The 12,649-nt window shown below is 36.0% G+C and overlaps 1 protein-coding gene across 2 annotated transcripts in view; it reads left to right on the forward strand.

Moving 5' to 3' along the window:
* SV2C (synaptic vesicle glycoprotein 2C) overlaps nucleotides 1-11,227 on the forward strand; it is a 113,533-nt gene extending 102,306 nt beyond the window's left edge. Inside the window, exons 13-14 of one of the 2 annotated variants that reach the window (XM_039729935.1) lie at nucleotides 1,569-10,193; nucleotides 10,274-11,227. In XM_039729935.1, coding sequence (XP_039585869.1) covers nucleotides 1,569-1,752 — 184 coding nt within the window. In that variant the 3' untranslated portion in view covers nucleotides 1,753-10,193; nucleotides 10,274-11,227. Of the gene's footprint in view, nucleotides 1-1,568; nucleotides 10,194-10,259 lie in introns of both variants that reach the window. The other variant, XM_039729934.1, reaches the window with a different exon arrangement.
* Nucleotides 11,228-12,649: the final 1,422 nt, after the last annotated feature.

Consider the following 12,649-nt stretch of genomic DNA (forward strand, 5'->3'; position numbering starts at 1 on the left):
CTTTGTGGGTTAACTAGGATTATGTTTCTTAGAGCGAACCACAGTATTTTAGAAATGTACAAGGATTTAGACCTAGTCATCATTCTTTTGATGAAGGGTCCTGAGATATACCAGGATTGGTATTATTCTGAAGCACAGTATCCCACACAGGGCATGGACAGTGCAGAAAGCCCCTCTATCCTGGTCACCTCTCCTAGACCAAAGCTTTTACCACTCCCCTAGCAAACAGCTTGGAAGCATGACACCAACAGGTCTAACTGATCTACACTATTGAGATTTGCCAAAGAGCAGAGGAGGTGAACTCTGGCACTCTGGGCTGTGGGAAGGTCAATCAGTTGCTTCAGACAGAGGATCTCTCATGCCTTGATATAATTGTTTGCAGTTTTCAAAAACAAAAATCTGTTCTGCAAAGAGCATTGAGAACATCCTTGCTCTTAGCTGGGGTCAAGTGTTCTTACTTCTTACTTTTGGTTCTCTTGGCTCCTCTTTAGTAGCTCCAGTAGAAGTTTTTCAAACTTTCCAGGATCTCAGTCTAGATCTGAGCATAAGAGCTCTTCCTTTCTCTCACAGGTGCTTCAGTAGAATAACTAGAGCCTTTAAAGTCACTTAGATCACTAGCATTTCTCTTAATTCTTATTGTATAGACTAGGGCTTTTAATTACAGTGCAAGCAAGAAATATTTTGTTCTGAAAATCAGAACTATTTTTTTGAACTTCCAAGAGAGCTGAGAAATGTTACAGATTCTACCATTATACAGATATCTTTGTTAGGAAACTTCTGGTAGGGCAAGCTTATTCCTGCATCAATGAATCATACAGTCATGTCAAAACACAATGTAAATTATGGCAGTTTGCATCAGACATATATCCAAGAGTTACAAAATAATAAAAATACTGCAGACTACTAAAATTACATTGCTGTAATGCAAGACTCCACCTGATTACTGGTGTCATACTTTCTGTTGGCAGTCTGTTTCCTTTTCCTTTTGTCCAAAGTTTCTCAGTTATTTCTTTCACCCAACAGATTTTTATATACTCTATCTTCTTCACCTCTAAGAGATGAACATTCATTAATATTGGAAGTCTCATTAGCCTTTGAAAAAGCACTGTTTTGACATGTGTACCACCTGTAAGAAACTCAATTTTAATTCAGTACCCTAAGATGATCATCCTTTAATTCCAATTAAGAATCGTCACACAGATGACAAAGCAGTTCTCCTTTGGGAGCTACTTGACATGTCTGCTCTCCTAATCTAGCCTTTTAAGTCTTACTGAATTTCCATTTGCAAGTTCCATGTTCAACTCTAGAGGTGCAAACTCACCTGTTCAGTCATTCATTTCACATTTTAAACCCTGAGGCAGAAAAATGAATTGCCTTGTGAAATACTGTAGCAGCTGAGCTTTAATTTCTTATTTTAAATAACAGCACAGAATATGAGCACAAAATCTTTATTGGCATAAATTTTGTATAAGCTATTGGGACTGTACTGATTTATTTGCACTGAGGATGTGTCTCAAATGTGTTACTCTTTCACCTGTATTTTAACTTTCTTCTGTTTTCTCTTCTAGGGCAACAGGCTTTGGCTTTCTGAATGCACTATGCAAAGCTGCAGCTGTACTTGGAAACCTAATATTCGGTTCCCTTGTTGGTATCACCAAAGCAATCCCTATTCTCCTTGCTTCTACTGTGCTAGTATGTGGAGGTCTGGTAGGACTTCGGCTTCCTGATACAAGAACCCAGGTGTTGATGTAACTGGAAAAAAAATTTCACTATTTATTTCGTTCTTTGTACAAATGTCATTCTCCTGACTGATGGTGCAAAGGCTTCAGATTCTCAACACACATTAGAGTGCTCAAATGTCAGAAATCAAACTCAAAAGATACTTTGGAGTAGCAGAGATTTAACAACCTCTGCATGAAATTTTTAAATTTTACTTTTATTTGCTTGCATATTTTGTTATTCAAAACCATTTCACTTTGAAGTGCAAAGCTACCTCTTAAAAGAGTTTTGATGACATATCCAGGAAAGTAAAAACCATACTGATAATTAGATATTTAAAATGAAAGCAGTCAGATTATTTAAAAAACCCATGCTAAATTTGGCCATGGCATTGTGAGCTTTAGTAAAAGTACAGACGTGCAAGTCAATTACTTGGCAGTATTGATGTGGGGAATGTTAATGTATCAATGCATGCAACATTTGTCAGGAAACTCAACTGATTGCATCTGCACTGTGAACAGTGACCTTCTGCAGCTGTGCTTAAGTGATAAAAACTCGTGGCAATGACTCTTCCTTGGGATACTTTTTTAGGCAGATTCAATCTAAGCAAAGATTACCAACTACACCCCATACTGACTGAGGAGAAGGCAACAGCTACTGCAGGGAATTTAAAAATCCATATAGGTATGCAGCAGAGAGAATTAAAAAATTAACATTTTCACTTTTTGCTGCTGATGCTCCAGAAAAATAATAAACAGGAAAAACAAGAAAACTCTTATTTTATTCTCATTTGTGGCATCTGGATTTTTTTTTTCCATTTAAAACAGTGAATTCGTCTTATTCAAGGAATGAATGAATGCAAATAGTTTTGCTGTTGTTAGTAAGAGTAAAGGAAGAATCAGGCCATTGGACTATAAGAATTATAATTTCAGAGGTTTATTTGGAATTTATATATCTAAAGACCTTAATTCTTTTCATAGTTTCTACACTTCTTAATATAACCATTTTCTCGGCCAATTTTTAAGAGTTCCAGAAATGCCTGACCACTTAATATTTTCAAATGTCTGTTTGAAAAGCCACTAAGAAATAAGCCATGGCAAGGCTGCAGGGAATAGTAATGCTTTTATTAGACCAAGTGCATAGATGGAAAGCAAATGTTAGTAAATACAGTCCTTCTATGCTGTGGATTGTTCTGATTACTGGAAAATTCCCCATCAGTCCTAATGCTATGCAAAAAGTTACGGGATTTCTTTAAAACATCAGCATTACAAATTTAATACAGATACATTTATAAAATAATCAAAGAAAAGAGACAGATCCTCTGATGACAAAAACTGGCATTGCTTTCAGTGGAGCTAAGACAACTTGTATCTGCTGATTAACTATCTGCAGTTTCAAGTGTGAAATAACAAATTTGCTATAAACATATGGAAAATTTTATTCAGTATTTTTTTCTAATTATGTCTGACAGCATTTATTAGGTAGATGAATCATTGCCAAGCAACTAAGCTTTCAAATAAGTTCATCATATTTTAAGCTAGACCTTTTTTTTCATTTATTTTTCTCTTGCTCTTAGATGTGAACTTGGATTTAGGTAGTAATATGTGGCACTGCAGTCTTTATCAGTCATCATCTTTGTCATATTAAAAGAATCAGTAAAGCTCTATGTAAGAAGACCATTCAACATATTTATAGTTCACTGTTTAATCTACTGATTCTAGAAGTGACATTTTCAGTTACTAACAAATGCCTCTGCTACACATTGTAGCACAAAAGATGTTAGCCCAAGATGCTCTTTTCACCTATGAAATGAGAAAATTGGCAGAATTTAAAAAGCTTGAATATGGAAAACTAAGGGGCATTATTTTGATGTTGGTAATTTAAAAAAAATAGTGAGTGTGTTTATTTTGGAGTGTTAAGATGAAGATATTTGAGATTAAATATTTTATGTTTAAATCTGACTTAGACATGTCTCTTAAATTTCTAAACTATGCTAATAAATGATGAACTATTTTTCACTAAGGTCTAGAAAAAATTCTGGCCTTAGTTTTGCACCAGTGGCCTTTTTTCCACAAATCATAGCCTTAATATTATTTTAAGGCTGTTTTCTACAATTACTAGTATATTTGAGCCCTTTTTCTCTGTGCAATTCATTAGTAGCACATGTTCAACTCCTTGCACATACTGCACAAGTTACTTTGAAATCTGAAGCCTCTGTACATACTTGGAGTAAACACCAACAACTGGTAAAATATTGCTTTGTGTTGCTATGCACTGTCCTCTTGCAGTAGTATATTCTGTCCATCTCTGCATGTAATTCCCATAACACTCAGATGCAGCACTTCATACCTTCTGACCAGCTTGAAGGAAATGGGTCACAGAAAAATAATACTCAGCTTTTGAGGTCTATCATTCAAGTTTAGCACTCTAAAATCTCATTACACATATGTCAATTATCAGTGCTGGTCTTATCATAAATCCTGACTATATCATAGGTCTGTGATTAAGTCTGGATGTAATGAAATGTAGCAACAACAGGAATTAGCAGAGATTTTTAAAAATGGACATGGTCCAGGATTATAATGTTCTAAGGTAGAAAAAAGAAAAAAGAATAGTGGATAGGAATTGGGAGAATAAGTAAATGAAAGAGATGAACAAAGAAAAAAACCAAGAACAATTCCAACATATGAAACAAAACCTAAAGTTAGAATTTTCCCAGATGGCAAGCTAGCTGGCTCAACAGATTTGAGCTAGTGTGCAAGCCAACACCAAAGTTGTTTGAATATTCAATCATTTTTTTTTAGCATAGTAAAGCTTTATCTCTTAAAGACAAAAAAGTGAATGCAATTTCACGCTATAAATAACTTCGTGAGATAGGTGAAATCCACCAACTGGAACCGAAATCTATGGAGATCTGGACACAAATATTACTTACATTATAAGCAAAGTTAATATGACTGGTCTTCAGTAACTGCATCTTTTCTTGCAGTCTCCAAAACAATCACAGGTAATAAATATTGAACAGAAGGATCTGCACTTTCTTTCTATGTCTATTTGCTTATATGTTACACAAAGAATTGCTTAGTGGCATGGCTAGATTCCTAATACACCAGACAGAAGCAAAATTGATATTTTTTGTGTATTACAGTTATCAAACCTATGAAATCAAAACTGCTTATTTGTGTGTTTTGGTCGCAAAACTGACTGACTGCTAACTAGAAATCCCTCTCAGTCTATATCCCTGAAGGAGGATATAACATCTAGGAATTTTCTGTGCAGCTGAAAAGCTCATCCCAACAGTAGCAATGACAAAAAGCACAATGACCCCTGAAAACATGTGACTCACAGCATTTAGAATGCTGTTAACCATAACAGTCAAATATTTTGAAATTTAGAAACTGTCCACGAAGGAGACCACATGTTTCCATTTTTGGCATAGAAATTTTATTTGAATTAGTTTTACTCCTTACAGGTTGTCTAATGGTAGAACTTGACTTAGCAGACTCTAATTTCTTTAAAGCAACTTATTCATCCTGTTAGTACTCTTTGACCAGCTTGGTTATGTCCATGCTAGCACCCTGCTGCTTGGAAGCATGTGCTGCAACATTTGGCAATCCCTGCCTTGGTTGTTCAGTACAGGCTCAGAGAAAGGGAACTAGGAATAGGTGTTCACAGTGGAGGACTCCACAGGATTGGTAATTAAAGACCTACTGGGAAACCTTCTTCCTCTCAGCTTGATTTAACCCCTTCCCTGACAGAGCTGTGTAATACAAAAGCTGGACACTGATGAAAAAGAGTTAGCCCTCCTTCCTGATGGTTCCAGTAGTCTGCTCCTCTTTTATCACAGGAATATGGGTCAAAGTTAAGATTGCTAACGTAAGCTCTGCTTGCTTTCTCTTCCTGCCATTCCATTCATTCCAACCCAAATTACTTTTCTTGCTAGGGGACCAGCCTTAAAGAAAATTAAAACTCTCTCACTTGCTTCTGACTTCCCAGTAATGTTCAGTAGGAAGTTTTACATATCTTTTGCATTTTGGTTATAACTTTTTTTAAAAAAATATGTAAAACAGCCTTAGAAGTCCTTCTGTGTGTGAATCTCACCTTTTGAGACAGCCAGAATCCACATTTACCTGCCTATTGAGAAGGCTGACCTAATACAAGGAGAGCTGTCCTCTCAGAATAGTCCCTGTTGACCTCCTGATTTGAGGGAATCTTCTTGCCTGTGCACCTAGCTCAGCACCATTTGGAGGAAATTATATTCTGTATTCTTTTTGTCTTCTTTCTACCACTGTGGATCCTTATCTTTGTGTAACTGCTCTTGAGGCACAATGGTGGATACCAATTCTCAGCAAAGTAATATAGTCCTCAGTCCCTCATATGGACAACCTCTGTGTGCTAGGCTTTAGCTCTCTTCCCTATTCTGAGTTTTAAATTAATCTTCATTAGTCAGAGAAAGATGTTTACATCCAGTTGCACCTCTTTACCTAAACAAGATGATATCATGCTAATACAACCTACAAGCCATGTTTCCTGTTTAATAGCCTGGAAATGCAATTGAAATTTCAATCACAACATTAAAAAATGAATCTTTGCACTCAGGGGGTCAAAGACACAAGAAGTAAAAACAGAAATACTCCACTTCCTCTGCTGTTTTGAAAGAAAACACATGTTCAGTAATCATATTCCAGAAGAAAACACATCTGAGAGGCTGCTTTTCTATATTTCCTGCCTTGTTGTCCATTAAACTTACTGTAAAATATTATGTATTTGCCTGCATTAGTACTTTCAAATGCTGCTAGTTGAGAAAACACAGCATGAAAATACAGACTTTTGCTTGTACTTTCAAGGTAATACATGGTTCAGGCAATGATGTGGAATTAGAAAAGACATGTTAGCCAGAAAATCTTGAACTCAGTTCAAAACATGAATTAAATGGAAATCATCAACTTATAATGCTACTTGCAGATCTCTCTTACCTTCATTTAACCTCACATAATCTACAACCAGTCCATGTGCTGCTATCATCTTCATTTGCTTTCTTCTAATAATTTCAACAAGTGCTGCAAAATATATTTAGAATCACTATCATTAACTGCTCTTTTTTTTTTTTTTTTTTTTTTTGGTAGAAGTCAATTTCCTATTTCTTCCTGCAAAGGAAGAGCCCTTCAACATTTAGTCCCACTCTAGCTGTATAACATTGTTTTATAGAAAAACAGAAAAAATATTAATTGAGTCTGATTTATTTACTTTTCTTATTAAACATTTTTTAAATTATATATAGGCCAAAGATGCTGGCCTATAACATAGAGTTCTGGGCCTTTGAATACATCCTGTGGAACTCAAAATGAATAAAGCAGTAATTTTCAGCAGTCTCCTCCCACAATATACACACGAGTTACATTTAATAGGACCAAAACACTTAGGGAAAAGTACAGTGTTTTCTAGGGCAAAATATCTATTCTCTTTGACAAAGGTCTAGAACATGTTGCTTACTTCTCCCTAGTACAGTCTGATAACCAAAGATTGGAGATTACTTAACAGGAGCATTTGGGTGAGGATGACCTGACATGAAAGTACTGTTCTTTCCACCCAGGGTACTCATGAATATACATTTTAATGACACATAAAACCAAGATGATTTGTAGAGACCTTGCCCCTACTCTGGCCATCAACACATTTGAGTTGTAGCCAGACATACCAGCCCACAAGCGAGAGAGAAAGTGAGAGAGAAAAAGAGCTGGCAGGCACTTTCAGCACTCTCTCCACAGCTAACCACCTAAGTTCATTTCTCTTGGATCCTAAGGATCTGGTTTTCAGTTTAGCTTTCTACTTTCTAATTTTGGACATCTACCACTTGCCATTCCGTTTTCACAAGCAATCACAACCAATCAAGCTGAAGCTGCTTTAATGCTAAAGGACAGCACTCACAGCTCGTTGCAAGTAGAGTACTCTGCAAGAGCCCAGTGTCATATGTGTTGTTCCAGTTTCATTTGTTGTCAAGCGCTAGAGTTGTCAGCTAGCACTTCTCCTGTACAATTCTGCATGTATTCTTATCTATGTCATGTCTTCTGTCCTCTTAATGTCTGCCTTGTATGATCATATGTATGCCCATTCCCCACTAGCTATGTGACAAAAATATTTTGTGAATCTTACATGGGTCTTTCTTACCCAGTTAAAAAGAAGAGGGTTGGGAAAAATAATGAAGCGGAATCAAATTAAATGTAAACAATGAAGAGTAATAGTTCAAGAAATAGGCTTCAATTATTTTTATTTTTTCATATGTTTTCTTCAAATCCTAGCTTGAAGCTATATAATATTGTATATTGTAAAGAAATAGTACACAGTTAGAAGTGAGCACATATGTGAGTGAGGATACATACATATGGACACACTCACCTCTATAACACAGATGAATATTAAACTTACAAACCATGTTCTCATTTCTTTCTCTGTGACAGTGTTACTTTCTTCATTGTGCATTATGCTTTGAACACAAATAACATCCTGCTCCATTCCTTGTGCAGAAACCTTTACTTACTTATGCGCAAAATTGTTGGGATACCAAGAGTCATCTCAGCTGGCCATTAGCTTCCAGTCATTGGAGACCTAAAGTGGTCTGAAAAATGAGCTTTGACTTAGCTGTTGCCTTCCCCATCTGCCCAAGCCACCCTTCTGCCCCATCACACTGTGCCAAACAGCAAAACAGCACATCATGCAAAGGCACTGATGTTCCAGTGACTCGGAGACACAGCACTCTCAGATACATAAACTCCTAAAAGCTATGAATTTTGTCTTATTCAACCAAAAGGCCTTCAAAATGGTCCATGGGGATATCAACATGCTAATTTCTGTGTAATGTATGAGAAAATGTCTGTGATTTTCTGTATTGTATGTTTTTCATTGTTTCTGCATATATGGCTGCTGTTGTTCTAGTGATGTGGTTAAAGAATTATCTGCTACTATTCTTATCAGCAATTTTTGACCAGCCTGAAACAGAGCCATTGCCAGGGTGTTTTTCAATTAATGATTAACACCCATGAAGATCTTCTACAGTAATTAGTGCCATATAAAGTAATGGATAATATAAATTAAGCCAATCCAGGGTGAAAATAGCACCACATACCCACAGACCAGTGACAGTGGAAAGAGCTCTTCCAAAAGCTCTGGCATCTGCTACATTTCTTCTTTGGTCTTTTCAGGATGTTCACTCTCTGTAGTGTTCTTCCTCTGAAGGGGACATGCACTCATGCTACAGAAGTAAGAAAGCAGAAGAAAGGGCATATTCCTTTCACAGGAAAGAACGTATGCTTGCTATAGGAAAGCCAGCTCTATAATAAGATTAAAACAAAGAAACCAACCGACCCAAGCAGTTTGCTATTCTTTTTTATCCCCATGTCTCTCATGAGTTGATAAACTAAATACCAGTGCTTACGAAACCTTTGGGAAGCGGCTAAGAAAGAGTAGCAAGGCTTACATTATAGTTATTTTGGAAAGGAGGAGACCTTTCCAAGGGGTAAACATATGCAATGAATGAAACCATAGAATATAGTTTCTAATTATGATCACAAACAGGCAGTTTTAAGTAGAAAATTGTCTTCAAATCTACAGCAGCAGTAGATAGTACTACTGTTTATATGGAAATGAGTAAACATAGATTAAAATCAATGGCTTGGAAGAAAAAGGAGAATATTTGAAGACATACTTAAACACAACCTCCCATCATCTCCTTTGGACAAACCTTTTAGCACTTTCCTCTTCCTTCCTGCTACCAATCGTCCTAATAAGGAGACTGATTCCTTTAGTGACTCACTAATTAAATGAAAGGCCAATATGACATTTGCAACAAAAACTGAGAGCAGGCATGAAATTAGCACTGCAGGAAAGCTAACTCATGTATAAGAATTTTAAAAATGCCCCAAGCTGCTAGTGTCTGCCTGCATTTTTTGTCCCCCAAGTGGTTTAGGATCCTACAAAGTGTTAGGTGTCACAAGCTTTGTATGTGTAATCTGATCCCTGTTGCATACTAACAATAGTGAAGGTATTTTTTAGAGTCAGGAGCTTTGTCTTTCAAAAATAGGAGGTATGTGACTGTGTATACTGCCATGCTGGAATTGCTATTGTGAGAGAAATGTATTTTTCCAGCCCTTTTTTTAGGAAGAATAATTTTAGCCTGGTTTTTCCTATGAATGTAGTGCTTCACAAACATTAAAAGAATTTCAATACCAATGCTAAGTGAATAAACTGGCAACTTCTTTTAATCATTTTCTACAGAATATTGTATTAAAAACCCCAATTAAACTTTAAAAAAATGTTGTATTACCTTCAGCTGCACAACATTGTGACAACTAAATTGTATGTCATGCTTGGCCTTAAATATATGTAGGAATTTTCTGTATAAAATGAGATTTTTTTAAGTGGTCAGTTTCCATTGCAGTGTAATGACATATATACAGAATTAAGGTGTCAAGGATGAGGTACAGAGAGTAGAGTAAAGTGGTCAGTTTCCATTGCATATATACAGACATATATACAGAATTAAGGTGTCAAGGATGAGGTACAGAGAGTAGAGTGCTTGGTCTTCACTGCAACTTATTGCTCTTGTAAGGGTATTGATTTCCTTAAAAACTTGTTCATTTTTTCTTTCACTGCAGTTTATTGGCATTGTCAGGTTACTGATCTTAAACCTGTTAGTATTTTTCAATGCTAAGCAACAGAAGGAAAACATGTATTCTTTCCTAGTTTTTTGCAGTTATTTTCTGTTCCCAGTTTCTGCTTCTAAACTTCCATTCAAATTTCCAGCTGCTCTGGCTGTACTATTTTTCAAACAGTCTTCAGTGTACAAACACACAGGTATGTCAGTGGCCATGTGCTGTCAAGAAAATCATTACCATTTCTGACAATCTCCATTTCTCAATGCAAGGTAACATGTACATATTGTATATACGGGTAACAAGCTACTTTAAAGTTGAATTTTTCCCATGTTAAATTTGAACATGGGAATTTGACTTCAGATCTACATCAAGATCTTGGCAATGGTCCTGACCTCTCTGTTTCTTTCCTTCTTTGTTTTCTTTACTGCTGTTTGTGCCTGGAAAGCAGGTTACAGTCATCACTATTGTATATATATGTTTGCATGTGTGTGCCTTGATAAATTCTCTCTTTTGGAGTTCTGAATTTTTCATTTCAAGTCCAGCTGGTACAATTGTGAACTCATCTTTTCAGTATCCTCATCAGTGTCAGATTGCCAGCTTCCAAAATGTTTGACCAAGTGTTTTGATTAAGTCCTCTGAGGAAAGCTGTCTGTATATTTGTGAAAGGGCATGCTCTGTGTAGGATGACTGTGTACAGCATAAATCTATAAAATGTGGAAGTGTTTATAAGTTTATCTGCAAAATATTTATCATCTGTGTAACAAATGCAAAGCTATTTAGTGTACATCAGATTAATAAATGGGGATGATTTTTTGCTCTGCTATATTAAAATAAAGATATGTTCTCTGCAATGAATACATACCAGGTGTGATGATAGCCAGAATATTTTTATTCTTTATCCACAAGACACTACACTACCCACTATAGAAAAAAACCCAGTTCTTTTACCTTAATTGTTCTTTTACAATGGTTCTTCATGTATCTCATCTTTAGTGCCTGTAGTAGAAGTTGAACATATAGTAAAACTAAACATGGAAGAAGTTAATAAAGTTAAATGAGTTTAAGTGACTGTGAAAAAAAGATAGAGTAAAAGTTAGTATGGTTGTAAGAGGCAAAGTTCCTCAGTTAATCATCTGGGATTCATATTTTTCTAGTGCATACCTACACTAAATAGACACCTGGCCTTTCAGTATATAATTGCATTGAAGGAGTATGTTATCAACAAAAGGGTCTAGTCTAACTCAATGTAAAAAAACATACTGCTGCAAAGTATAATGATCCATGAATCTGAAAGGCCAGTGGAAATTTATACAATAAACTATGGCTCCATAAGAACTTGGTATTCACAGGGAAAAACCCACTGCCAACAAGGCCAAACAATTGTATACTAACAAAACCCCCCCAAACCACCATAAACACAAAAATCCCACCCCAGAAACCACCAGAACTGAAGCAGAAGTGCAAGAATATTAAGTTCAATTGCATTTGTGCTTTTTGGACATCTAAAAAGCATCAACAGATCAAATGTGGTAGCTTTAAAATAAGAAAAAAATGCTGAGTTATTTATATTCTAACATGTCCATGGCTAAATCAGAAACACATTTCCAAATATAGGATATTTTAAACAGATGATGGACTAAACAAAACACATGAGTCTCTTCAGCTGTGTTACCAACAGGGAAAACTTAAGCTACATGTGAATCGAAACATCTTTCAGCTCATGCAAGAGTATTGTCTGCAAAACCCAGTTACAAAGGCTATGCATGATTTTGTTTCTGTCCTTTAGCAGCTAGGTTGTTTTACCATACTTGTGGTACAGTATGGAAAATATCATTCTGTATTTATTAAGTACAACCAACAGAAGTACTATTTCATACTTTTAGTCTCCTTAGATGTATGTCCTCATCTACCTGCATTTGAAGGGTACACTTCATTCTCTAGTGGAGATTTGCCTTCTAGTCTCATTCTGGGAAGAAACACTATTCTTATTTTCTGTACTTTTCTGCAGATATTCTTCATAGCTACCTCTCAGAAACACCACATGCTCTCTAGAAATCCTTCAGTAGCAGGGAATCTTGTGTTGGACAGCACGTCTCATGTTGGAGAACATCAGGACATCATCCTGCAAAGAAGGATATTTCAATTGTAGGACAACATTCCTCCAAATGAATTTTGGAAGCATATATATGCATAGTCCTGGCTGACAAAGCTATGCTATCAAATGGCTATACTTAATTCAGAACACTCCGTTTGTGTGTGTCTATTTACATATTTTTTGA

This window comes from Passer montanus, unplaced genomic scaffold (genome assembly GCF_014805655.1).
Source record: "Passer montanus isolate IOZ18808 unplaced genomic scaffold, ASM1480565v1 scaffold7, whole genome shotgun sequence".
Lineage (NCBI taxonomy): Eukaryota > Metazoa > Chordata > Aves > Passeriformes > Passeridae > Passer > Passer montanus.